The sequence below is a fragment of the Crotalus tigris genome, unplaced genomic scaffold (assembly GCF_016545835.1).
Source record: "Crotalus tigris isolate CLP2741 ecotype Arizona unplaced genomic scaffold, ASM1654583v1 scf7180000017605.3043972, whole genome shotgun sequence".
Lineage (NCBI taxonomy): Eukaryota > Metazoa > Chordata > Lepidosauria > Squamata > Viperidae > Crotalus > Crotalus tigris.
The window spans coordinates 1092501-1118923 of record NW_024096508.1 but is presented as its reverse complement, the minus strand read 5'-3'; the positions used below and the strand labels follow the sequence as shown (position 1 = coordinate 1118923).

Here is a 26423-nt window from a genome sequence, read left to right as displayed (position 1 = left end):
ATTGCTACTATACTTCTTAGCCTTGTGTGTGGATCCAGCATGAACCATGCATTAAATGGTCTCTTACTGGTTATTCATTTACCACAGTTGTTACTACAATAAATAGAAAAATGTCAGTGGCATTAGAACAGAGTGATATGCAAGGGGGGAGGGCTCAGCCTCTGATTTGGATTCAGTTTAGTTTTAGTACTGCAAAATCAAAAGCTAGCCAACTCTCCAGAAGCCAGGCTTAGGATACAGGAGGATCTGGACAGACTTGAACACTGGGCGCTATCTAACAAAATGAAATTCAATGGTGAAAAAAGTAAGGTTCTACATTTAGGCAAGAAAAACCAAATGCACAGGTATAGTAAAGGGGGTACCTTGCTCAATAGTAGTAACTGGGAGAGGGATCCCGGAGTCCTAGTGGACAATCACTTAAATATGAGCCAGCAGTGTGCTGCAGCTGCCAAAAAAGCCAACACAGTGCTAGGCTGCATTAACAGAGGGATAGAATCAAGATCACGTGAAGTATTAATACCACTTTACAATGCCTTGGTAAGGCCACACTTGGAATACTGCATCCAGTTTTGGTCACCATGATGTAAAAAAGATGTTGAGACTCTAGAAAGAGTACAGAGAAGAACAACAAAGATGATAAGGGGACTGGAAGCTAAAGCATATAAGGAATGGTTGCTGGAATTGGGTATGTCTAGTTTAACGAAGAGAAGGAGGAGGGGGGACATGATAGCAGTATTCCAATATCTCAGGGGCTGCCACAAAGAAGAGGGAGTCAAGCCATTTTCCAAAGTGCCTGAAGGCAGGACAAGAAGCAACGGGTAGAAACTAACCAAAGAGAGAAGCAACCTAGAACTAAGGAGAAACTTCCTGACAGTTAGAACAATTAACCAGTGGAACAACCTGCCTCCAGAAGCGGTGAATGTGCCAACATTGGAAGTTTTTAAGAAGAAATTGGACAGCCATTTGTCAGAAATGGTATAGGGTTTCCTGCCTGCGCAGGGGGTTGGACTAGATGACCTCCAAGGTCCCTTCCAACATTATTATTATTATTATTATTATTATTATTATTATTATTATTATTATTATTATTATTATTATTATTACCTGCAATAGTTTAGGCCCTAGGTGTCCAACCTTTTAGCTTGCCTGGGCCACATTGAGTGAAAAGGAATATAGTTCTGTAGTTTTATAATATAATATATATAATACAAAATCACATAATAATGTTAAATGTTTATGATCTTGTGGAGCCTCATTAATAGACCTGGACCACAGGTTGAACATACCTAGTCTAAGTTATACTTAGGTTTTTGTAGTAAAATGGAGCTAGAATTGCTTTTAGAGAGTAAAGATTACTTCCAAGGTAGGTAGGGCAGCTTTTCAAAAAAAAATTTTCTCTCTCTCTCTCTCTCACACACATACACACACACACAGAGAGAGAGAGAGAGAGAGAGAGAGAGAGAGAGAGAGAGAGAGAGAGAGAGAGCTATAGACTAAAGTTTTGTAAACTATGTGGAGAGAGAGAGAGAGAGAGAGAGAGAGAGAGAGCTATAGACTAAAGTTTTGTAAACTATATGGACGTGGCCATAATTTATGACAAATTCAGCACTTTGCAGTTTCTTTCTCATACACAAATTACTCAACCTCTGTTTTTTTTTCCGCCTTAAAAAAACCCCTCTTGCTTACATTTCCCCACAACCAAAAAGATAATATTTTTCTCCAAGTTTAGCAGTATCTCTTTCAAACACAGCAATTGTTTTTCTAGTTACTATATATTGTACAAGGAAATGCAGGTTCTCAGAAGGTTCTAAGAGATGTACCAACAGAACCTCTCACAAGAAGCCGTGAATGCTGCTTTGAGTGGATTTCCTTCTGAAAAAAGCTGAATTTAAGTATACAAAAGATGCTTCAGCTCCACAGCTCTGCCATATCCCAAGTGTCTGCTTCTATGGGGGCATCAGCAGTTTAGACAGTTTGATCATGCAGGAATAGAGTCCACTGAAGTCTCTCAGCAATGTTTAATTAAGCTTAATGCAGTTACTAAATCACACACATTTGGAGGTGGCCAGAGCTTCTGTTTTGGAAAAGCAACAGTTTAGTTTCTGGCTGGTGAGATGAAAACAGATTGGTGCTTAAGGTTCCCATTCAGACACACAGGAAAAGGATACACCCCAAGATGCCACTTTCTCTGCAGTTTTACCCATGAGTTGCTTCTAGATGCACGGCCTGAATTTTTGGCAGAATATGTAATAATACTGTTCTGTGGCTGCAGAACAGTAGGAATGATACGAATATTCAAGAGGGTGATCCCGATAGTAACTTTTGGTTTTTCACGTAATAAGCCATCTGAAGACAATGCAGATACTCCTCAATTTAGGACCAGAATTGGGCTCTGATTTTCTGTTGCTAAGCAAAATTATTGTTACTCCAGATTTTACAACTTTTTTTCCCATGGTGGTTGAGTAAATCACTGCAGTTATAAATGATTCATGCAGTCATTAAGCAAACACAGCTTCCCCCATTGAATTTTGATCATCTGACCATGGGCGTGTTGTGACAGTCGTAAGCTCTTTGTAACTTTAAATGGTCCCAAAACAAATGTTTATAAATAGAGGATTATCTGTAATTGTATGATTTTTCTTTCCTTTCATTGTCCCAATATGGTATCCTCTGTTTGTGCAATTCCCAGTCTGCTGCTCTGATTGGGTAATTTGGAATTTGCAATCTCAACATACAAGGGGGCGCCAAGTTAAATTTACAATTTAGGATTTGCATCACAAAGTCTACGTCAAGTTGTCACATCATGATATCATGACAGACAACATTTGCCCCCCCCACACATAACTTTCGCTTTTTAATTTTTGCATAGCTCTTTAAACTTTGAAGTGATACATACTTAAAAAGGGTGCAGCTTTGATTGCAGCCACCATCTTGATTTTCAATATATATATATTTATTAAGGATGTTCATATAGTAAGTCAAATCTAAAGAAAAAGAAAAGAAAAAAAGGAAAGAAGAAAACTACAGTTATGAAATATAATGATGTCCAACCTACTCTTAAACAGATATTTTAAAAAACCCATCATCTCCCCACCCTCCTAACTATTCCAGAAATTCCTTCAGCCCTTCATTTAATTTTCATCTTTTATAATCATTAAATCCATACAATATCATTTCATTTTTTTTCTTCCTATAGCAAAAAGTCCATAAAATGTTTCCCATTTTCAAAAGCACTTTTTCCCTCTATCTGACCAAACAGGTCAGTTTTCTTTCCACCATTTCCATCAATTCTGATATTTTTATGATCCATTCCTTTTTTTTTTTTTTTACAACCCTGTAATCCCTTTATTTTGGGTGGAGTTGGGGGTGACTGAATGGAGCTGAGCGTTTACTGACCAGATGCCCTTCCTGATCCCTATGTGGAGTTCACAGCATTTATTTTCTCTTGGTGCCCTGATAGACAAACATCTGTTGCTGCTTAGGATTGAACTCTCAATCTTCTTAGTGGGAGGAAGATTGGCCACCATGCTGCTCTTATAATCCATTCCTTTATTAAGGGAATTTCAAAACTGGCCACCATCTTGATTTTTGAACACACACAGATACAATCCCTGACTTTGCCTAATGGAAAAACTTGACTTTTAACTAAGTCATCAAAGGGGCCAGGTGGGGAGATGGTGACCTGGATATGACTTGCTTCTTTTAAAGAAAATGAACTAAGTGTTTAAAATAAAAGAGCCGAAGGGTACAAATGTATAATGTAATTCAATTTAATTTAATTCCATTTAATTGACATTATATGGGTCATTCCTTGCATAGAATTAGAAAAAGGGGCATATTTAAAAAAACCTACTTAAACATCAAAAGAGGCGTATTTGCTTATAAAAAAGGTTGCTTATAAAAAAAAATAACTAAAAACATGAATTACAAGTAAGCACTATGCCAATATGCTTCAGACAAATTAAATAAGACCAGAAGAATGGAAATCTGCATTCTTTAAAAATCCATTTGAAGATGTGGAATAGACTTTAGACCAGGGGTCTTCAAACTTGGCCCTTTTATGACTTGTGGACTTCAACTCTCAGAATTCCTCAGCCAGCATGCCTAGCTGAGGAATTCTGGGAGTTGAAGTCCACAAGTCATAAAAGGGCCAAGTTTGAATACCCCTGATTTAGACCATGGGTGGGCAATTAAATTTCCCAAGGAGCCACATGAGAAACTGGGACTGTTGTGGAGGGCCAAATCAATAGGGCTGTGAAGATGCATAGGCGCACGTGTGCACATGCGCATGTGCGCACGCACACACACACACACACATTGGGGGGGGGGGAAACTCACTCACCTTCAAAATAAAAGTAATCCATGCAGGATGCACAGAGACAGCCAAAAGGCTACATGTGGCTGTAAAATGCACAGGTCTGATTTAGACCCATTTGAAGACATAAAGACAAAGACCTTGGCAGACCTCCCAGGAGAAGGCTGCCACCTCAGATGGATACCACCTCATTTCTTTCCACTTTTCCATTCAGCCCTTGAACCAAAACAGCACAGAATGCAGAGATTCAGACCTTGAAGTAGACATCTCTGTGGAACACAAAATCTTAACATCTTGGCTGCTGGGAGCTCAATTTGGCATTTATTTACTTATTTTAGATTTCTACAGCTGCCCATCCCAGTTAATGACTTTGGGCAGCAGAATTGTATTGATTATTGCCTTACAGCAACATTTTGGGCCAAGGGCATATTTGTAATTCTCAAAGGTTGACAGCCATGAGACATTTCCCTGTTCACAATACCGAATAACCAAATATAGCAGGCAAATGCATACATTTGTGGTTGTGTCATAGGTAATCTTTGACTGAAATTTACTTCCTTGTGAAATAACTGGGGCGGAATTTATAAGGAGTTTTTTTTTCTAATTTCTAACTTTTATGTCAAGCTTATGTTAATTAGCTTACCAAGGCAAGAATATTTGTGACATTTAAGTCTTGCTTTGAGAGTGGTCACTATCTCTAGTCTAGAGAATAGTCTCTGTCAATAACTGGTATCTTTCATTTTGCTTTAATCTTTCCTTTTACCACTTCCACCAATAAATATTTATCTTATGCTCATCTCTTGTGATACTGTGCTTAAATGATGAAATTAGCTGTATTCCATAAATTTTGTGTCTCTGTGTGTAAGAGACAATAGCAATAGCTGTTTTAGCCTTCAGAAAAGATTGTTAAGATTCCTTATTGCATTGCAGTAACCAAGTTATTAAGCTTTTCCTCTGGAAATGGAGACCCATGACACAGATGCCCTGAGAGTCCTGAGCTAGGCCTGATAGTGATCGATAATCAGTTCATCTCTGATCAGCCTCTTTGTTTACAATAAATATTTCTGGAAGCAACACCTCTGCTCTAAACATTGAGAACTGCTGCATTTCAAAAGAGATTACGATCTGACCCTAATATAGAACTTGTTTATTGATTTATGAATCCAACGTTATAACTTGACTGGAAAATCCTATTACAATGAGTGTTTGAATTACTTTCTTGTTGCTGTTGCTGAAGTACTATATATTATGGGAACATGGGCTGAGTAATACAATACACATCACAGCATCATAGCATCATGGCGTTTAAAGAAGTCATTCAGGCCATCAAATACAACATGCTTCATGGGGGGATCAACCTATTTTCCAAAGCACCTGAAGGCCAGACAAGGAATAATGGATGGAAATTGGTCAAGGAGAGATTCAACCTAGAAATAAGGAGAAATTTTCTGAGAGTGAGAACAGTCAACCTGTGGAACAGTTTGCCTTCAGTTGTTGTGGGAGCTTCATCACTGGAAGCTTTCAAGAAGAGACTGGACTGCCATCTGTCAGAAATGGTGTAGGGTCTCTTGTTTGGGTTGGGGGTTGGGCTAGATGACCTACAAGGTCCCTTCCAACTCTGTTATTCTAATATCTTCTAATATCGAATACAAACATCTCCTGACAGATGAATAACTAACATCTGCTGGAACATATCCAAGGGAAGCCCATCACCTTTCTGGGGAATCATACATTCTCTTATGATTGACTGATCACAGGAATTTTGTTTACATGAAAAATGACAATGCTTAGATGCTTTCTCATGCATGTGTAGAAAATAACAATTCACTCAGAACCTATCTCTGTTAAAGTTACCAAAAGTGAGTAAAAATAAACCAGAAGCTCTTGCTATATCAATGATACAACCTTGCTTCGGGCAATTCCTATTGAGGAAAGATTTACACAGAAGCTCAAGGGAAGGATGAGCGGGAGCTGGGGATTTGCAATTGGTATTTTTGTGACAGCCAAAAACCAGATTAGATCATTATGCATAGAACCAGTTGTGCTGGTTAATGACCGCAATAAAGTTAAGTAAGCAGAGGGCCTGAATACCTGACAGACAGTTTATCTCCAATCATTTCTGCCTGCCCAGTATGTTCCACAAAATGGGTGTGCTCCATATCCCTTCCATTAATTATTGTAACTTGTGGGCCTGAGGAAGCATGCCTTTTCTATTGTGGACCCTGGAACAGCATCCCTCAGACATAAGGATGGATTCCAGAAAGCATTGAACCTGGCTCTGATCACAGTCCTGGGGTTGATGTTTGTCACTGTTTTGTTTTGTTGGTTTTCTTAATAGAGTATTTTAGGCTCTGTTGCATGTTCATTTAATGTTTCCTGATGTTGTTGTGTTTTGGGGTTTTTTTTTGTGTGTGTGTTTTTTTAGTTTTGTACACTGGCCAGACTTCACTGGAGTTGGGCCGCCAATAAATTTCAATAAATAAATAAGGCCGGATAGATGCTGCCTTGAGAAGATTTATGTCACATACTACTTCACATATTCCTTCATGTACTACTTCAAACTATTATTGTTACATCAGCAGCAGCGTGATTATTTGCAGGACTGTTTTTTTTTTTCAATTGTATCTGACTGTCCTAATAAATCAGACAGGGCTGGCATTGTTTGGTTTCCCTCAGTAAAGAAATGTCACTTTATGGGACTCCTGACTTCCAAAATAGCATTTCCTGTGAGGTCCATATAGTCTCACCCCTAATGTCCCCCAGGTAAACTGTAAAGATTTGGCTTTTTTAAGCAATCCTGGCTCAGAGGAATTTGCAAATTCTTGGATATACTGTTGGTTTTAAACTGTCATATTCTCCCGTTGCTTGTTTATTACTTCTGTTATTTTATGGTTATATATATAGTTTTTAAATCTTTTTTCTTTACCTCACCTTGACTCGCATAAAAATTAGGCAGCCTTTTAAATCAAAGGAAGGAAGGGAAGGGAAGGGAAGGGAAGGGAAGGGAAGGGAAGGGAAGGGAAGGAAGGAAGGAAGGAAGGAAGGAAGGAAGGAAGGAAGGAAGGAAGGAAGGAAGGAAGGAAGGATAAATTATCCTCCCCCTTTGCAGCCTCAAGTGAATGAAATGGGTGAGGAAAAAAAACCAATAGAAATTGCAAGAGTCTGGAGGGAAGTCAGAAACATAGGATGTGAGATAGCTACCTTGTAAGTACATATGAAAAGATCTAGATGTCCGATCCACCTGGATATGAGCAAGACAGGCAACAATGGGAAGTGACTGCTCAATAAGTTACTAAAATCTTTGGGTGCTGCCATAGGATCGTTTAATGTACAAAATGCAAGGTGCATGACTGTACTTTTCTGGAAAATCCAGATGTCATCTTTTAATCATCAGACCATATTTTCTTTTTCTTTCATCTTTTTATCAATTTTAAAAATAATCTTGATATACCATATAACTACAAGAATTGTGAAGGAGCAAAATTGTATGAAACCCAATCAACTGAATTTTTAATCTAACAGGTGGGGTTTTTATGAAATGCTAACCTGAACTAATGCTAACCTTCTACATGTAGGCAAGAAAAACCAAATGTACAGGTATAGTATAGGGGGTACCTTAGGATACAGGAGGATCTGGACAGACTTGAATACTGGGCGCTATCTAACAAAATGAAATTCAATGATGAAAAAAGTAATATTCTACATTTAGGCAAGAAAAACCAAATGCACAGGTATAGTAAAGGGGGTACCTTGCTCAATAGTAGTAACTGGGAGAGGGATCCCGGAGTCCTAGTGGACAATCACTTAAATATGAGCCAGCAGTGTGCTGCAGCTGCCAAAAAAGCCAACACAGTGCTAGGCTGCATTAACAGAGGGATAGAATCAAGATCACGTGAAGTATTAATACCAATTTACAATGCCTTGGTAAGGCCACACTTGGAATACTGCATCCAGTTTTGGTCACCACGATGTAAAAAAGATGTTGAGACTCTAGAAAAAGTACAGAGAAGAGCAACAAAGATGATTAGGGGACTGGAGGCTAAAACATATAAGGAACGACTGCTGGAATTGGGTATGTCTAGTTTAATGAAGAGAAGGAGGAGGGGGGACATGATAGCAGTATTCCAATATCTCAGGGGCTGCCACAAAGAAAGGGAGTCAAGCTATTTTCCAAGGCGCCTGAAGGCAGGACAAGAAGCAATGGATGGAAACTAATCAAGGAGAGAAGCAACCTAGAACTAAGGAGAAACTTCCTGACAGTTAGAACAATTAACCAGTGGAACAACCTGCCTCCAGAAGTGGTGAATGCTCCAACACTGGAAGTTTTTAAGAAGAGACTGGACACCCATTTGTCTGAAATGGTATAGGGTTTCCTGCCTGAGCAGGGGGTTGGACTAAATAACCCCCAAGTTCCCTTCCAACTTTATTATTATTATTACTAAGAGTTCAGGAGTTTGTGCATTGGTGTATTGTAAAATCCCCAGACTTTATCACATTAAGCCTGTTATGTGCACCCAGCAATTGTATCTCATTAATCCTGATTTGAAATTGGGCATGTTCTAAGAACAACAAACCCAATATGAAGTTTTATTGTAGAAAAGCAATAAAGTTATTACAAGATTTCAGCACTTTGTAATATATCAAAATACAAGCCATGTTTATAATAACTTAAGACCTAAATTATTGTGCATTTTTTCCTGTTCACATAGTATAAGGAGCTAGTAATGGAAGACTCTATTAAGACCAGAAGGAATGGCTTTCCCTAGTCTCTTATTTTACTCATCAAAGGTAGGGTATCTGGTTGTTTGTAACCATGTGAAAATTGGCTTTCCAGAAAAAGAAGCAAAGATGGATTCTGTAGGAAGAGTTTTGCCTTCTAAAAAATAATCAGACCTGGTCTACGTACATGAAAAATTGAATTGGTCCTGGTCTGTAGTTCAACTAGAATCTTAGCTATGCATGTGTGGAAAGAAAATACATGAACTTTTTGCCCTATCCAAAGCTCTTGTGAATATTGGGTTCCAGGTGCTGATTGCTAATTAATTAATTCATCTGTGGAATAGATTGCTAATTAAGCCATTCAGGAGGCTTCATGCTAAAAGGAGAGATACTAACTCAGACTCTTTTGCCATGGCTGATGTCATCCTGAAACAAATCCCACAGGCTTCTGGTCCAGGTGTGTTTGCCTTTGTTTGCTAGTTACTAAAAATAAAATATTAATAGAGGACTGAAGATAGCCTCAGCAGCTGAAGGAAATGATGCAACTTTGCCCAAGGAAGAGAATATTCAAACTATAGACCTAACTAGGAGCTGCTTAACATAGGAAGAAGTTGATTAGGAGCTTATTCAGGAAAGCATTCAAGAGGCAGAATTGGGACCTAGCTACCTCAATCCTATCTTATTCTTACGTCTTTGGGCCATTCTTAAAAGGTATTTTAAGTAATTTGGTAATCCTGAATGGCTTGGCATGTTGAAATGGGTTGACTTGGAAAATAAATGTGTTACACATTATGAAATAGTTCCTCTTGTCTTGACTAACATTCATTAACTCAGAGTCATGAGTGAATGGAAGGCTCTGGTGCAGTTGCATGAATTGAGGCAGAAGAAGCAGATCTCTCTCTCTCTCTCTCTTTCTCTCTCTCTCTCTCTCTCCAAAATATATTTGATCATTTAAACAAGATCATCATTTAACTGAGCTCCTGGAGAAAAGTCGAAAACCAAATTTATTTAAAGTTTTCTTTGCTCTCTGACTTCATCTTCCCATTGCTGGGATTAGTGCAGAACGTTCTTAAAATTCTCCATCCTAATCCTTTGTGGCTACAGCTCTGTAATTAGAAAGTTTCATATTTTCCTCATGCGTTTGGGAGCAATGTTCTGGTCATTTTTCTAGATGTCACTATGGGAACTAGGCTGAGTAGTCAAAATGCAGGTCTGCATTTCTAACTATGACAAGAACATGTTCACATTAGCAGCCAGGAAAAAACAGGAAAAGGAAGATACAGTACATATATATTTATACCTTTATTTAGATCATTTTCTACTGTCTGTGGGATTATAACAGAAACAGGATAGGATCAGTTTAATTTTTTGTAATGACTTGGGATTATAAAAAAAATTAATAGTGTAAGCAAAACTTTCACAAAGTTAGAAGTTAAAAAAAGGATAGATTATAGAAAGAAGAGAGTTGTAACCATAGAATAAGAGGGGAAATTATAATTGTATTTGTAACTGTTGTAAGAAAAATTTGAAACTATTTCTTCATATTTTTTCTTTCTTTTCTATGTTTCATTTACTTTTTTCTTTCCTTAAACTTTTAGTATTCCCTTTGCTTTCTTCTTCTTACTTTATTTTAGTTTGTAGTAGTTTTTATCTTTCTTTTTAAAAATCTTTAATAAAAATTGTTTTAAAATCTAATTAGTTTCTCAGATTGTTGGCATGTATTCAACATAAAGGTTCCAAAATTCATTCTTGGGGGGTGGGAGGGGGAAAGGAAGTACATATCTTGTATGCAAGCATGAATGTTGTGGACTTTATGTGTAGAGAATCCAGGAACATGTGTCCAGTGTCTTTGCCTAGTATCAAATAACCATTACATCTGAGAGTACAGGAAATGGATTTCTGTGTTTCTGAATACTGTAACCTGAAGCCAAGTGAAGTTATATTTTAGTAGCAAGACTTGCCATGAAGGGCCTGATAGCTTTCTTTCTTTTCTTTTCTTTTTAAGGTTCTTTCCCCCCAAAACAGTGTGTGTGTGTCAATATGCTGTGTCAGTTTTTCTGCTTTGGAAACCATAAAACCAAAGATAATTCTGACTTGTAGTAATTGTTGAAAGAAAAACCAGGTCCAGTTTCAAGCTGGGAATAAAATGGAGGCTGCCTTTGAAAGGAGGTTTGTTTATTGATGAGCAGAATCAGCAACAGCATGCAGTTCTGGGCCAGCTGACCCGGAACCCATTGCTGCTGTCACTAGTGTCACTGGCTTCTGAAATAAACCAATCTGCTTTCTGATACACTCGTCTCCTAATTCATATCATCGGCGCTGATTGCCCTTTCCTAGAGAAAACGAACTGGAGGACCTTTTCTTCCAGCAAATTATTAAGGTTAACAACACACGAATTCAAGCAAGTTGCCCCCTTTAAATGAAACTCCAATATATAAACAATTTGTGACAGCATAATAACACAACACTTTCACTTTTTCGATTTAAAGAGTTTGCCTCTAATTGGCCAGCTACATCTGTTCATGGCCTTGGTAACTACCTCTTCTTTATCAGTATAAGAAATCATTTTAACCCAATGTACATACCACTGAATTGGTGGGTTTCAGGCAAGTATATGTTGGTTTACCAGGTACAGTAATCTCTAGATTAGAGTTCCTATCTTGCATAGAAAACAGTTTAGAGCAATGTTTTGCGACCTTAAGATATGTGGACTTTACCTCCCAGAAACCTCATCCATGATCAGATAAATTAATTCTACATTATTGTAAAGCTACATTAACAGAATCTTGCAAGTCTGAAAGTACAGTTCTCCCCCCTCCAGATTTCCTTTACTAGAAACTAGGGAGGGTCTCTTTTGAGCTTTTTATCCAATTCACTATCCAGCTGCAGGCTGCATAGTCTCTTATCTGACTGTTCCCTAGGCAGCGTCTGTGGGCCCAGTCTTCCAAGGTTATTCCACAAGTGGTAGTTAAATGGAAAAAGGGGTCTGGTTAGAGCTAGCTAGGGCATTGCTCCAGGGAAGATAACTTGAGTACTTCTATTACTGTCTGTCTCCCTCACTACATAACTTTCTCCTCCCCACCCCTATAATTATCATCTCTTGCTCCTCTATCCCAAGATCTTCCTCCTGCTTTGCCTCTTTTCTTGACTTGTTCTCAATGCTTTTGCTACAATTGCCACATAATCTTTCCTCTTCCTCCCTGCTTACTAGCCCACAAAAATACTTCATAGGCCAACAGGAAGCTGCTTTTGTTTTCATGAACATGCCTGGCATTAGTTAACTGGAGTTTGCTGGATGTCCTCCCTACCCCAGATCTTGGGGGCTCTGCCTGGTGCCTTATAATCTAGTTTAGCAAAGCCATCTGGAGCTCACCTCAGTTCTTCTGTTTTTGAGAACTCCTCCTGAATGACGGCAAGAATGTTATTTGATTTTTATCCCACTTTTGTTACTACATAAGTAACTGAAAGCAGCAAACGTATATAATACTTCCTTCTATTTTTCCCACAACAACTCTGTAAGGTGGGTTGGGCTGAGAGAGTCATGGGCCCCTAATCATCCAACTGATTTTCACGCTTAAGGCAGGACTCACGGGCTCCTGGCTTCTAGCCTGGTGCCTTAATCATTATACTAAACTGGCTTGTGCCTTTTACTATAGTCTGTCTTAGGCCCACTTTGTCAGAGAGGGCCGATGGAAGAACTGTGTGTCTTTTCCTCTGCAGAAGCCACTGGTGATTTTTTTAATGTGAAAATCTTTCTTTCATTTGCAAATCCGTCAGTCTCAGTGGGATGTTTTTCCCTTTGAACACTGCAAAGCTGTTGTGAACTGTTGTGCCTGACAAAATCTTTGTTACGTGCCAACATGCAAAGAAGAAATCTGCAAATGCCTGAAAATAGCATAACTGGCATCTGTTGGGTGTTCCAATATGGAGAGTCTTGCTCGTGATCAATTAGCTGGCTGGCCAGACCTTGTTTAACTAGGAGCTTTCTTCCATCCGTTGCAAAGTTCTGTTTCATTTATTGTATTTTGCCAGCTAAACAGTCAAGAGGCTTTCTTGTTTTTGAAAAGCCTTCCTTTATTGAAACCTCTCCAGAAATGCATGTTTTTTAGTCTGAGGTGCCACAAAAAGCAGCAAACAAAATGTTTAATTTGAGGAAATGTCCATAGCACTGAACCTATAAACCTTTCTTAATGGCTGGGTTAAAATATATACAACATTAGTAAATAGATTAATATCCACCAATTTTGTTCAGCTATTATAAGAATCATGGTGCAGTGGTTAGAATGCAGTATTGCAGGCTAATTCTGCCAGCTGCCGGCAGTTCAGTTTTGACTGGCTCTAGGTTGACTCTGCCTTCCATCCTTCCGAGATCAGTAAAATGAGGATCCAGATTGTTGGGGGCAATAGGCTGACTCTGTAAACTGCTTAGAGAGAGCTGTAAAGCACTATGAAGCAGTAGGGGAGTCAGTTAACATAGGGAATTAAGGAAAATAGAATCAAGGTGTGGTTTATATTATACCTTTCCACATTTATTTGCCCTCATGCAAATTGTAAAATAGAACTCAGTAAGAAACCCACTGTGATCAATTACTATTATTATTTCTTACATTTATATGCCATCAGACTCCAAGTAAGCTCTTCAAAGTTTACCCTTATTTATACTTACTCAGACTTTTGAATAATATTCTAATTTGTGAGAACAATGCTCTAAAAAAATGGAACTTTCTCCTTTTTGTTGCATACCCATTTAAGGGCATTTTTTTTTCACTTCCCATCTAGGTATTCATAGTTTCTCCAACTTTCAGAATCAGTAATACCTTGCTTTCAAAATGTCTCTTGATCCAACATCCTGTTTTTGTGGACAAATTCTATTAGCTAAGAAGGCTTTCCCACTGCTCTGCCTCTCCTTCCACTCCGCTGAGCAGCATCCTATGCCAGCATGCTGATGAAGCTGTCTCCATGGAAACAAGCACATTACCACTCATTTTGACTAGCCTTCCTCTTGTTCCTGGACTATGTTCATTTTCAAAATTCTAACCATAGATCATAACCTAAAAGTTGTGAAATCTGTGGTGTAAATCAGAAAAAGAAAGAAAAAAATATAGAACTGTCAGCAACGTCTTGGGAATCGGCCCATTGGTCTCTGTGTAGATACATCACAAGAATCCCACAACACTGTTCTAGTGAGCGGTATTTTGCTCTAATTTTGAGTGCCAGTCACTCCCAGAAACAACATTCAGACATGATAAGGCAGCTTTTCTCCCTCCTGAGCACCCTCAAGAGATGTGGGTCTACAGTTCTCATCATATAAATAAGAGCAAATTTGGAAGAGGACACATTGGAAAAGCTGAGCTAAAACTGATTTTTTTCCAGATTAGGAGGAAGCTCTCAGGGTCTGTTTGCAAGGAAGAGAATCAAATGTTTCCAAGAAAGGAACAGCACTTTCCTCAAATCACCCCTCTAGGCAGTATTCAGTGGTGAAGACAGATATACGTGTCCTGGGATAATGTTGCATGATACAATTTGGGTCAGTCATGGGGACCAGAGGTTTAGTCTTCTGAGCTTTCAGACTCGTGCTAGAAACCAACCCAGATTGGATCTTGCAGTATTCAACTTATTTTGCCTGCATACTTGGAAGCTGTTGTATAGTTTTTCCCAACCTGGAATCCTGCAGGAATATTGGATTGTGTCCCCCAGAACGGGGTTCAGTTGAAGCACACGTGGATGATGCCAGATTGGGTAAACTGGCTTATCTAGCAAGTTGCCATCACTACTGTCATCAAGGCAGTTAACTCTTTTGATTTACTTCTCTAAAAGCCATGCATGTTTACAGCTATTTTGACAAAAAAAAATTGCAGAGATTTCTGTAACAAATTTATACATTGCATGAACAAGATCCATTTGATCTAAGAAGAGTTTACTCAAGCACCTCTTGGCAGGAGAAAATATGGAAAATCTCTGTTGCTATCATCTTTTTAGATACTTTGCCCTTTTATTTTATCCACATTCTAAAACAAAATGTTCCAAATTAATTGGCCTTACTTTGCAGGGCCGGTGTTTTTCCTTCCCTTATCTTTTTCCAGGTGTATTATCATGGGAATCTAAATGTGGATAAATAAGAACAGCCTTTCTCAAAGTGGCCCTAATCAGATGGGTCACTGCAATTCCCATCAGCCCCCTCAGTCTGTTTGTGCAATACTGAGGACTGATTTTTAATCCATATTTGTAGTATTTGAATGGTTTCCATGTTGAAATGGAAGCATGAAAGAAACCTTCCCCCTTTGTCTGTGGTGAGAGAAAGGGGAGTAAAGAAAAACTGCATTCTCAATTGCCAGGTATTTTGAAAAAGAAAATCACATTGAGAGATTACAATGTAATGAGCTATCTAGCCTAGAGGTGCATTATAGAATGAGAGAGAGAGAACATAAAGTTCCCAAATGAAAGATAAAAAAAATCTAATTTTCCAGAAGATAAAACTTTCTGAAGCTGTGGGACAATCGTGGGTCATTTAAAATCACATGTCTGGAGGCATCAGATTGGAGAAGAATTCTGTTATATGCCAAATCAAAATTTTATGCAAGTTTTCTCCAGACCTCACTGTTTAGCTTACACAATTCATTGAGCTATAAACTATGATTAGTTTGCTCTTTAGTGTATCATATAAATAGAAAATTTGGATAATTGAATCAACCATGATTCAGTTAACTATGAGTGAATGTGTCATGTGAAAGTAACATAATTAAGAATAGGTCAGGTAGCAACTTGGCTGTAATTAACCACAAAGTTCCAAAGCAAAAAAGAAAAAAAAGTTCAAACAAGTGTGCTTGTGGTTTCAAGAAATCTTGTGGATGACATTTCCGGATATTTTGCTGTTAGGAATAAAAAATGAGGATGACCAAATAACTTACATGGAGTTAGAAAAAGTAGTAGTTGTTTTTTAGAAATACATAACCTGACAAAATAAAAATATGTAGAGCTTTTAAAAAAGAAAAACCTGAAAGGATTGTTACATTCAAACAGATTATTACCATCAGTGGATGACATGAAGCTGCATCTATTGAGTTTCCACCTGGAAGAAGTGGCTGCAAGAGATTAAGTCTTAAATACTTGCACGTTCATCAGTGTGAAGGTAGTGATGAGTAGAGTGTTACAAATAGATCAGAGTTTGAAGGTTTTGTTTTTTTTGTAAAAAAAATTATTTTCAATTTTACATTACATCATAAAAAATACTTCAGATAAAGAGTAAAATAAATTTATACATATAACTTTCGGTATTGCTCACCCATTTTCCCCCCAAACCGCATCCACCCTCTAACCTCTCTCACTTCCCTCTTTCCCTCTTCTTCTTCACTCTCCCCCTCTCCTCCTTCTCCTCAACCTTCCTACTTGCTTCTCCCCTTCCTCCTATCTTCTCATTCCATATGCAGTCCAGGAGAAATGCCCGAGCAATTCCTCTCTCCAAAATAAAACATAATATTATATACAATAAAACTATTTCTACTTATCTGAGCTATTTAACCTTCAACCCATCCCCCCACCCCCCTCCCACTTCCCAGAGCCAAGTACAGGGTTATACAAACATATTAAACATAATCTATTTAAGTTTACTAATTATACAATAACCAAAATCATACTAACCCTTAACTCTTTGAAGGTTTTGAATGGAATGGCAACTGATATTATAATAAGGATAGGTCCCTGAAAATCCAGTAAATAGGTGAGTTTGGGAACATGGAAGAAGAGTTTTGGAGATTATTGTTTCTGCAAATCTCCGGGTCTACAATTTTGTCTTCTTAATGGCCTATGGTTTGTGACTGTTCTTATCTATTTGTGCATGTAAAGCTTGCAATCCTGTCCTGTTGTCTGCATTTGTTCTTTTTCTGAAGATGTGCCTAGCAGTGCTTTCACTATTAATACATGTGTTGAAACTGAACCAGTGTCTTCCATTTTGTGTTTGCAATATTTTCTTAACCAGGTCTAATCAAGACCTAATAGGTATATTTGGACAACTTGCAAAGCTTTGGTAGTATTAACTTTGGTTGGGTTTGTGTATATGGGGTGGAGTATGTTGTGCAAATCCAGCCATTTAAATGATATATGATCCCAGGAAAGAGTTTTCAATAATTAATTTAGATACAGGAAATAGCTTCTGCTGAAGGTTTCAGATGACTGGAAAGGACTGGAAAGGGAGGGGGGAGGGATTGGGGATATATATTGTGTGAAATTTTTAAAACTTTTAATAAAATAAAGCTGAAGCTTTGCTCATTGTGCAGTGTTAGACATGATTGGGTTCATACAATGGACAAAGTCAAAGTTTCATTAATTGTAGCTTACAAATGAAAGCAATTATAATTATATAATTAATATAAGATAATTATTAGAGCTTACTGATGAAGGTAAACTAATAAATGTGATGAAGACAATGAGAGTCAGTTTGGTGTAGTGGTTAAGGCATCAGACTAGAAACCAGGAGACTGTGAATTCTAGTCCTGCCTTGGGCACAAAGCCACTAAGTCAGCCCTAGGAAGGAGGCAATGACAAACCAGTTCTGAAAACCTTATCAAGAAAATGGCAGGAACTTGTCCATTTGGTCTCTGAGAACTGGGCACAATTGAACAGAAGAAGAAAAATGAAGGTTCAATTGTGCTTTTTCACAATGGCATGCAACACTTAGCCAAATGAAATAAAGCACACTATAGTATCTATGGGAAGGTTCCAATGAATAGTCTGTTTTGGTTCAGGATGCTGAGGAGCCTCATTTATAGCAGTGGAGATTCCCCAGCTGTTTTTCATCTAGGAACATCTTGACCCCTTCACAGACATTTAAAAACAGGATATTTGATACTATTGGCCAAGCTGATTTGAGTTCAATTGCCAACAGTAAAGTTCTTCTTGCTGTTCAGTTATTAAAACTGAGATTGTGAGCAATATTTGAAATGTATTATTGTTCCCTTCCTTCTCGTTAGCATTAACAAGATTACAGGTACAAATGTCTGTAAGTGACAGCCAGTTGTTTAAAATCTCACACTTCCAATACACAGTCCCTGTCTGGATGGCAGTTTAAAGAATATCTCTCATCTGTTTTATTGCCCATATTATCTGCTGCATGTATTGTACTGAATACAGAAGAAAAGTGTTCTAGCTGAAATCCCATAAAATTTAATTGTTAAGGAAAACATGGAACATGGCTATCCTGTGCAACTTGGCATAAACTCTTATTGCCTAATGAAAATAATGATTTTACTCTTGTAATAATTTTTATGGTTATTAACCTTATACAATTTTGCATCTAGTTCATTAAAGCAGAGGTCCTCAACTTTTTGGGCACCAGGGGCCGGTTCTGTGGAAAGAGGTTTTTCCACAGACTGGAGGGGGCGTGTTTTCGTGTGCTGCCTGCATCCCATGGATTGGGCTTTGTTTGTTTGTGCGGACCAGTTGCTGGCATACCGCGGCCCGGTACTCGTCCATGAATCGGGGATTGGGGAACCCTGCATATGTTTCATTGCATAGCTGATAACTGTACATTATATATCCGTAGGTTGGAACAATATATTAACTAAAATTTAAAAGGTATACCAAAAGGCAGAAAAATCTTTTACTTGATGAACAGAACTTGCAGCTGTCCAGATGTGTTTTAGTGTTGATCACATTGGCAGGGCCTGCTGGAAATCACTAACATCTGGAACACCAGGGGTTCTTCTGCTCCTTCTAGATCAAATTTTAAACTGCCAAAATGAAGCCAATTTCTTGGCCTTGTTGTTGGCTAAAAATAAGTCATTACTGGTACATGTTTTTGGTAGTAGCCGACATACCCGATGGGCTGGGATCTGTGTCTCTCTACATCCATGTAGCGTGTTGTTATCTTCTAAAAGCCTCCATTCAGTTTTACATTTAGGCACTCTAACTCAATTTATTCAGGGTCCATCGAGTAGTATATGGGAGGTGAGATCCTTCAGCCACACCCTCTTTTAATGTTATTCCTTGCTCAATGGTCTCTTTCCCCCATCTTTTAATTTGATTTTGTTCTTGTGTACCCTCAAGAATGCTTATTCTTGCCATAAAGCTGTAAAAGTACAAAAAAGATTTGTACTTCTCCTGAATGAAGTACAGTAGCTTTTTCCAAACCTCTATCTGATGCTGAACTTCTATAAGGAACAACAGAGTTCCATCCTCTTCTGTCAATTCTTAAACTTTTTTGGGGAGAAGGAGGAATTGGCTTCAATGGAATCTGCATGAAGATACCTGTTCTTCTCAAATGCATTCTCTCCTCCAAAAAAGGCTTCTCAATCAGTCCTTACAAAATCCTCCATTGCATTCCTTACAATCTTCTAAAATGGCTAAGATAATGTGAAGAAAAATCTAATTTTGGGTTGAGATCTCAGTGCCAGTAAAACTATAGCTTTTGAAGGATTATTATGCACCATTTCCTTTATTAGATTCCCTATCCCTGTAACTAGGCTTGCAAGCCTGGCAGTTTATTAGTTCCCTGATGGATCACCTTAATTTGTTCTCTCTTATTTGGCAGTGCATTTGAAGAGGTTGGAACCAGCATCTCCACCCAAGAAAGGCTCTGATGGCCAGCAACAACACCACCAGCATAGCACAAGCAAGGAAGCAGGTGGAACAGCTCAAAATGGAGGCAAATATTGACAGAATAAAGGTAAAGATCATTTAGCACTCTAATGTAACTTTGGGCTGGGATTATTCTAAAGAGGTCTTGCACAAATTGATGCCCTTCAGATGTATTGGTGTATCCCTTTAGTATTTATTTATTTATTTATTTATTTATGAGACTTATATACCGCTTTAAGTGCAAGCACTCTCTAAGCGGTGTACACCAGTAAGCAATGTATATATATATATTACATTGCCCCCAACAATCTGGGTCCTCATTTTACCTACCTCGGAAGGATGGAAGGCTGAGTCAACCTTGAGCCGGTGAGATTTGAACCGTTGACCTGCTGAACACAGTCAACTAAAGTGGCCTGCAGTACTGCACTCTAACTGCTGCGCCACCTCGGTATCTTCTCCAGAGGGCACTCCTATTATTTCCTAGCTACAGGTGGTTCTTGACTTACAACCATTTGTTTAACAACTATTCAGAGTTATGACAAAAAAGTGACTTACAACCAGTACTGACATTTGCAACCATTGCAGTGTCTCTGCAGTCACAGTATCAAAATTTGGGCACATGGCAATCCGCAAATATTTGCAATGGTTACAGTGTTGCAAGTCATTTCTCATTTTTTCAGGGAGCTTCCAACCCAGTGAGGGGAGTCAGCTTCATCTAACAACCACATGATTTACTTAATGACCTCAGTGATTCACTTAATGTTGGCATTGCTTAACAATGGAATTCTGGTCCCAACTGTGGTCATAAGCCAAGAACTATCTGTATTGAGAAAAGTTTATAAAGGATTTTTTCATGTGAGAAAAAAATGTATTGCCGTAATAAACTTATTTGCACAAAGTATTGAAAGCATACTGGTGAGTCAGCGGCAAGAGCTTTGGGATAAATTAAGTAATCTCAAAATGTTTTGATCTCAATTTTAACATTGAAATTACCTTGGATGTTCTATAGATGGCCTCAGTTGAGAGAGTAGACTGGAATTTGCTTTGATTTTGCAGTGTCTTTTGATACTGCTGGCCACACATTTTGTGGAAGTAAGGCATAGAGATGTGATGGTTCCACCATTTATCTATGGGATGAATCTCTAAAGATAGCATTTGGGATGATAATTCTATTTGTCACCATAGCACTTGCGAAATAAGGTCCTGCAGGTTTCACCTTTATGTCTTTTCATATCAGTATGAAGTTGCTGGATGAGCTCATTGGAAAATTCGAAGTGAAGCGTCCTCAATCTGTGGCTGGCACCTGGCTGTACTTATCTTTGTCATCTGAACCAAATGAATGAAAGCCAGTTTGGTCTAGTTAGTAGTTAAGACACCAGGCTAGAAACAAATGACTGTGAATTCTAGTCCTGCCTTAGGCATGAAAGTCGGCTGGGTAACTTTGGACCAGTTACTCCTGTCAGCTCACAGCATCGGGCTCAGGTGGCAATTCCTGTCATAATCAATGGATCAACACTTGAGTTAATCTGAAAAAAGTGGAGCCTTCACTATCACAGAAGTATCTTTGGACAATGCTGGCTCCCTCGGCTAGGAAATGGAAATGAGTACTGCCCCTTAGAGTCAGATTCAAGTGGATAGAGGATACCTTTACCCTTATAATTATTCACATTGGCCATCTGCTCTCTTACTTTTTCATGGACAGCAGTTACACCCTTATAGATTGAGTGGACCTAAAACCAGGTCCCCAGACATTCACATCATGAAAAAATGTTTGTGGGCATAGCAATTTGACACCTCTTCACTGTGAGCAAAGGGATGTGCCTCTAGGTTTCTCACACTCTATCCTTAAACCATAGGGGATAAATGGCAGCATTTCAAAAATAATAGGAAAATGTTTTGTGGCTGTGGATTAAAGTTGGCTTTTTTCAGAGTTTGTTTGTTACTCATAGCAAGTGGGGAGACAGTCCAGGTGATGTTGACGTTCATGGTAGACTCTCCATTGGACAGGCAGACCAGCTATGTGGATTTCACTTCTTGCATAAAAGAAGTGAAAAAAGAAGGGAATTATATTCTCCATCAGAGTGTAGGAACTTTTCCATGTACACCCCTAATCTGGAAATCTTGAAATTTTTCCCCATGTTTTCTATCTCTAAGTCAGAGAGGAATCTCACTTATCACTTAATCTTTTTGATGCAACTTCCCCTCATAGCTATGGCTGGAATCTGCAAGGGTCTAGCCCTGAGGTTTGATATAGTTAGCCTCACATGTAAAGCTCCAGATTGTACAGTCTCACTCTCTTCTCCATCAGTTACTATGGCAACTGCAAGCCTCATCAGCGAAGCTTGGCATCTTTGTAAAGAGGGATAGAAGCACCTTGCGTATGAAAAACCTGCCACTTGCACGCAAAAGCATCAGTCCAAGCTGCAACCGACAGCGCTTGATATCTGGGAAATGGTGTATGCTCTTTTTTTTGTGGGGGAGGGAGGGGGAGTCTCCCAAACATAAACCTCCTAAGATTAGATTGGCATTTTAAATTTAGAGTAGGGTAAATTGCTACACTTCTGAATGTAGCACCAGTCTCTCCTCAAGATTCCCATGATCAGGGCTAAGCCACCTGGATCAATGAAAAGCAATTGTTTAAGCACTGGTGGGAAATGCTTAAGATTTAAGAAAATCAGTGTTGGGCTCTGAAGGGGGAATGAGGGAGGTGTGTGTTTCTTCTGGGAGGAACAGTTGCCCACAACTTGCAGGGAAATGCAGCGTCACCTTCAGGATTGAGAACAGGCCAAGAAAAAATTGTGCTAGGCTCAACATAGTCCATATAGATTGCTCACAGCTACAACCACTTGGCCCTTTAGTATCTTTCCATTTGCTCCTTCAGAATATCCCTCTCTTAATTTCTCTTTCCATTTACAGTACCATTCCCTTGTCAATGTGGTCAGCCATGACTCTGCTCCAGCCAGCCTTGCCTCTACCTGCTCTCCTCTGAAGCCCCAAAAGAGCATCCATGGAGAGCTGTCAAAATGGCAGCCATGACAACACAATTGAACCCCTGCCATTTATTTACACACATCACATACCATGCACATAAAAAAGGGCAAGACTTGATCCCTTTTGATACTCTGCGAATGTCCCTGAACCTCAAGCCTTTGATCCCAAGAGTTTTATTATCAGCCAAATAAGGAGGGATCAAGCAAGGAATTAGCCTTGAGTTATTGCACAGCCTCGAGAGACCTAGGGCTGACTCCCTCTAAGTTCCCTGGGACTTTATCTGTTTGTTGCCCGAGAAGGCAAGCAATCTAGGGAGATTCCTGCATTACAGGCAGAATATGATAAAGTAGTCAGCTTGAACCCAACACATACTGAATTGGTTGCTTGCAGCTTCCATTTGCTTTGCAAGATTTCTGGTCTGCCTCAGAAACAGCTCAGATGGTCGTCACTATCTGACATCTTACCAACATCTCAGCTAAGCACCTTCAGTGACTTTTTCATTGCTTTTTAGTGGCAGAAGAATAAATCCACAATCATACTCTCCCTCCTGTAGCATATGCCAAGAACAATATGGGATTTGGGACTGGCTTTAGGATACACAGTTCCTTGAGTTTAATCCATTGATCCATTTGCAAGAGCAGGGAAACTGGGGCCTAGAGATGGGATTGAGATGGGCTATTTCCCATGACATTAATATGAATTAAAATGAGAGATGTTTAATCTCTTTCTCTCCTGAAAAAGGAAAGGTTGCATTTAATGATCTTTGTAGCAGATGACATGCCAGTATAAGGGAATGTATTTGCCTTTTTGAAAAAAGGCAGCTAGTGCAGTCATGGGATTCAGCCAGTTCGCACCGGTTCGGTAGAACTGGTAGCTAATTTTTTGTTGACTCTGGCAAACTGGCTGAAGCCCTAGCCCAGTGGTGGTGAACCTATGGCACGTGTGCCAGAGGCGGCATTCAGAGTCCTCTGTGGGCACGCGCGCCATGCCCCAAAGATGGCAACTGTCCCTCTTCAAGCAGTTGCCCGCTAACTCGCCGAGGTCCACGTGGCCAGATGCATCCCAGTTTCCCTCCCCCGTCTCATCCCTCCTGGCCTCACGTGCTTTCCTTTTCCTGGGCATGACCCACTACATCGCCTTCTCAGCTGTCGGCTGGCTGTCCAGCTCAGAGGTGGCTTCTCTGAACTGGTGGCGGGCTGCAGAGCCCCAGAATGCGCCAGTCGAGGGGCCAGCAGGCTGTGGTTGCTGACAGACACTGTCGGCCCCCATGCGCTCATTGGCCTCTGTGTGCGGGGGCCGATGGTGTCAGGAAGCAGCTGCCCCGGTCCCTGCCTCACCTTGCCCTGTGACAATGGCCCCCCTGTCCTGCCTCACCTTGCCTCATCCTGCAGGACGAGCCTCCTGCCCACCGCCCCACCTGCCAGAGACCCCCTGGATCTCCCCCAACCCTGCCCGATCCCCACAGGCATCCCTCCCCACGAGCAACATTGAGGTGACCATGCCCACCTTGGCCACACCCACCTAGTCTGCCATGACCACCACAGCCACGCCCACCCAGTGGGCCATGCCCACCTGGCACCCAGCGATAAATAAATGGGTTTTGGGTTGCAATTTGGGCATCTGGTCTCTAAAAGGTTTGCTATCACTGCCCTAGCCCTTTTTCGCAAGGCCCAGAACGGCCCACCAGAAGTGTGTAAATGCCACTTCCTGAAGACTGTTCTGAGACTCGGAGGCCTGAGGGAGACCTCCAGGCCCAGAACAGCCCACCAGAAGTACATAGATGCCACTTCCGGAAGTCTCTTCTGAGCCGGGGAGGCCTCCCAGGCCTAGAACAGCCTACCGGAAGTGCATGAATACCGCTTCCGGAAGTCCGTTCTGAGACTCAGAGGCCTGAGGGAGGCCTCCCAGGCCCAGAACGGCCCACCAGAAGTGCATGGACGCCACTTCCGGAAGTCTGTTCTGAGCCAGGGAGGCCTCTCAGGCCCAGAACAGCCTACCAGAAGTGCGTGAACACCACTTCCGGAAGTCCGTTCTGGGCCTCAGAGGCCCAGACCCAGAACAGACTTCCGGAAGCGGTGTCCATGTAGAAAACTGATTGTTCAGGTATTTGAATCCCACCACTAAGCTTGTGGCACATAAATGCTTGACACCATTGTAGATCCTGTTGGCACAAAAGGTCATTTTCATTTTGTGCAGAAAAAAGTGTGTAAACTCAATCTCTTCACTTGATGAGACATTAGAAGTTAAATTTCCTAACTTGAGCAAGACAAGATTGAATAGCTTTTCCTGTGTGAGTCACTTGGTGACAAAATTCTCACATGTTAAATCACAAATCTGTGCTAATGAGCCATGGTTGAGTTCCCATAGCACTGTCTCCAGAAACCATATTGTAGTTTAACATTGGTTGCCTGGTAAGCACAGGTTGTTGGGGTAAAAAACTGAAGGATCCTGATATTGCAAGATAGATGGTGATTGAGATGGGTTTAAAGAAATGAGTTTGTGCAAGATAACTAAGCTAAAACAAGGCATACTACAACAAGGTTTAGCAAAATGAACTTCAGCTAGTCTTTCTTCTAAGAATGTGTTTGACACTAATAAAGGAGAATATTTGTAGCTCAGGGTTGAATTGTGGGGTCCTTGGTGCTCTCTGAGCTTGGTTGTTTTCTTGCAGATGTTTCATTACCCAAACTAGGTAACATCATCAGTGCTCTGCAGTGCTGTAATTTGGTTAATGAAGTCTGCAAGAAAACAATCAAGTTCAGAGACCACCAAGGACTTTTCAGTTTATTTGGTGTTTCCTTGGCCAACTGGCTACACATCTTTGCAAGTTAAGAACAGCTACTGTGGAATACCAAAAGAATATAAACCCTCTTTTTATTTGCAGGTATCCAAAGCTGCAGCAGACCTGATGGCGTACTGTGAAGCCCATGCCAAGGAAGACCCCTTATTAACTCCTGTCCCTGCTTCAGAAAATCCATTTAGAGAGAAGAAGTTCTTCTGTGCCATTCTGTAAACCTCACAGGAGCCTGACTCCAATTTGGGCTGCCCTGGACACTGATGTAGAGATTTTTCAGCAACGTGGACCAGTTTCTAGAGTCCACTTACTTTAAGAAAAATGTATCAAACCACCTGAAAGTTTACAGAGAAGTGCATGATAAAAAAAAAAAAGTGAATTCCTGCCTTCTTTGGAGAACGAGTTAATAACGATGTTGACCTACATCAAGAAGCTAAAGATCTTGACATGCAGAGTTGCCTGGAGGAGGAGGGAGGGGGGAAATGTGTAAAAGAGTACATTTAATTTTCACTTTTGCTCTAGCCAAACCAAACCCTGTTGTCTTTCTCCGAAACAAAAATGAGGGTGCGCAGAGCAAGGTTGCAAATGATGCAATGGGGTATGTGTATGTAACCTCGATTATTTTGTTTTGCTTTTCCCAAATGTCACTCTTATTTATGTTGAAATGTAAAATAATTGCAATGGGTTCAATTTATTCTAATGTTCCTTAGTGTGGAGTATTGTGTGTATTTAGCATTTTAGAGTAGTGCCACATAAGGGGGTGGGGTGGGCAGGGATCCAGTTGCAGTAGCCTGTCAGTCTAAACATTTTATCAAAGGTTTAGTTGAGACCGTTTCCTTGCTTTTCACAAGCCTATGGGCTATCTTGTGCATTCCTAGCATACTTAGTATTGCTGTTTTCTAACATGTGTATTTGGTAGTTTTTGTTCTGCTAGTAAAATGTATGTTGTATTGGATTCTGCGGGTTTTTTATTTTTGTATCTCCCCTTTATTATTTTTATAAATCTCTCAATACAGTGAACATACCTAATAC

At 39.8% G+C, this 26423-nt stretch overlaps 1 protein-coding gene across 3 annotated transcripts in view; it reads left to right on the top strand.

Annotated features, from left to right (window-relative positions):
- Positions 1-26072, top strand: part of GNG2 (G protein subunit gamma 2) — a 53726-nt gene extending 27654 nt beyond the window's left edge. For all 3 annotated transcript variants that reach the window (XM_039320927.1, XM_039320944.1, XM_039320938.1), the window contains 2 exons: positions 19560-19694; positions 25482-26072. In XM_039320927.1, coding sequence (XP_039176861.1) covers positions 19608-19694; positions 25482-25610 — 216 coding nt within the window. In that variant the 5' untranslated portion in view covers positions 19560-19607 and the 3' untranslated portion in view covers positions 25611-26072. The remainder of the gene's footprint in view (positions 1-19559; positions 19695-25481) is intronic.
- Positions 26073-26423: the final 351 nt, after the last annotated feature.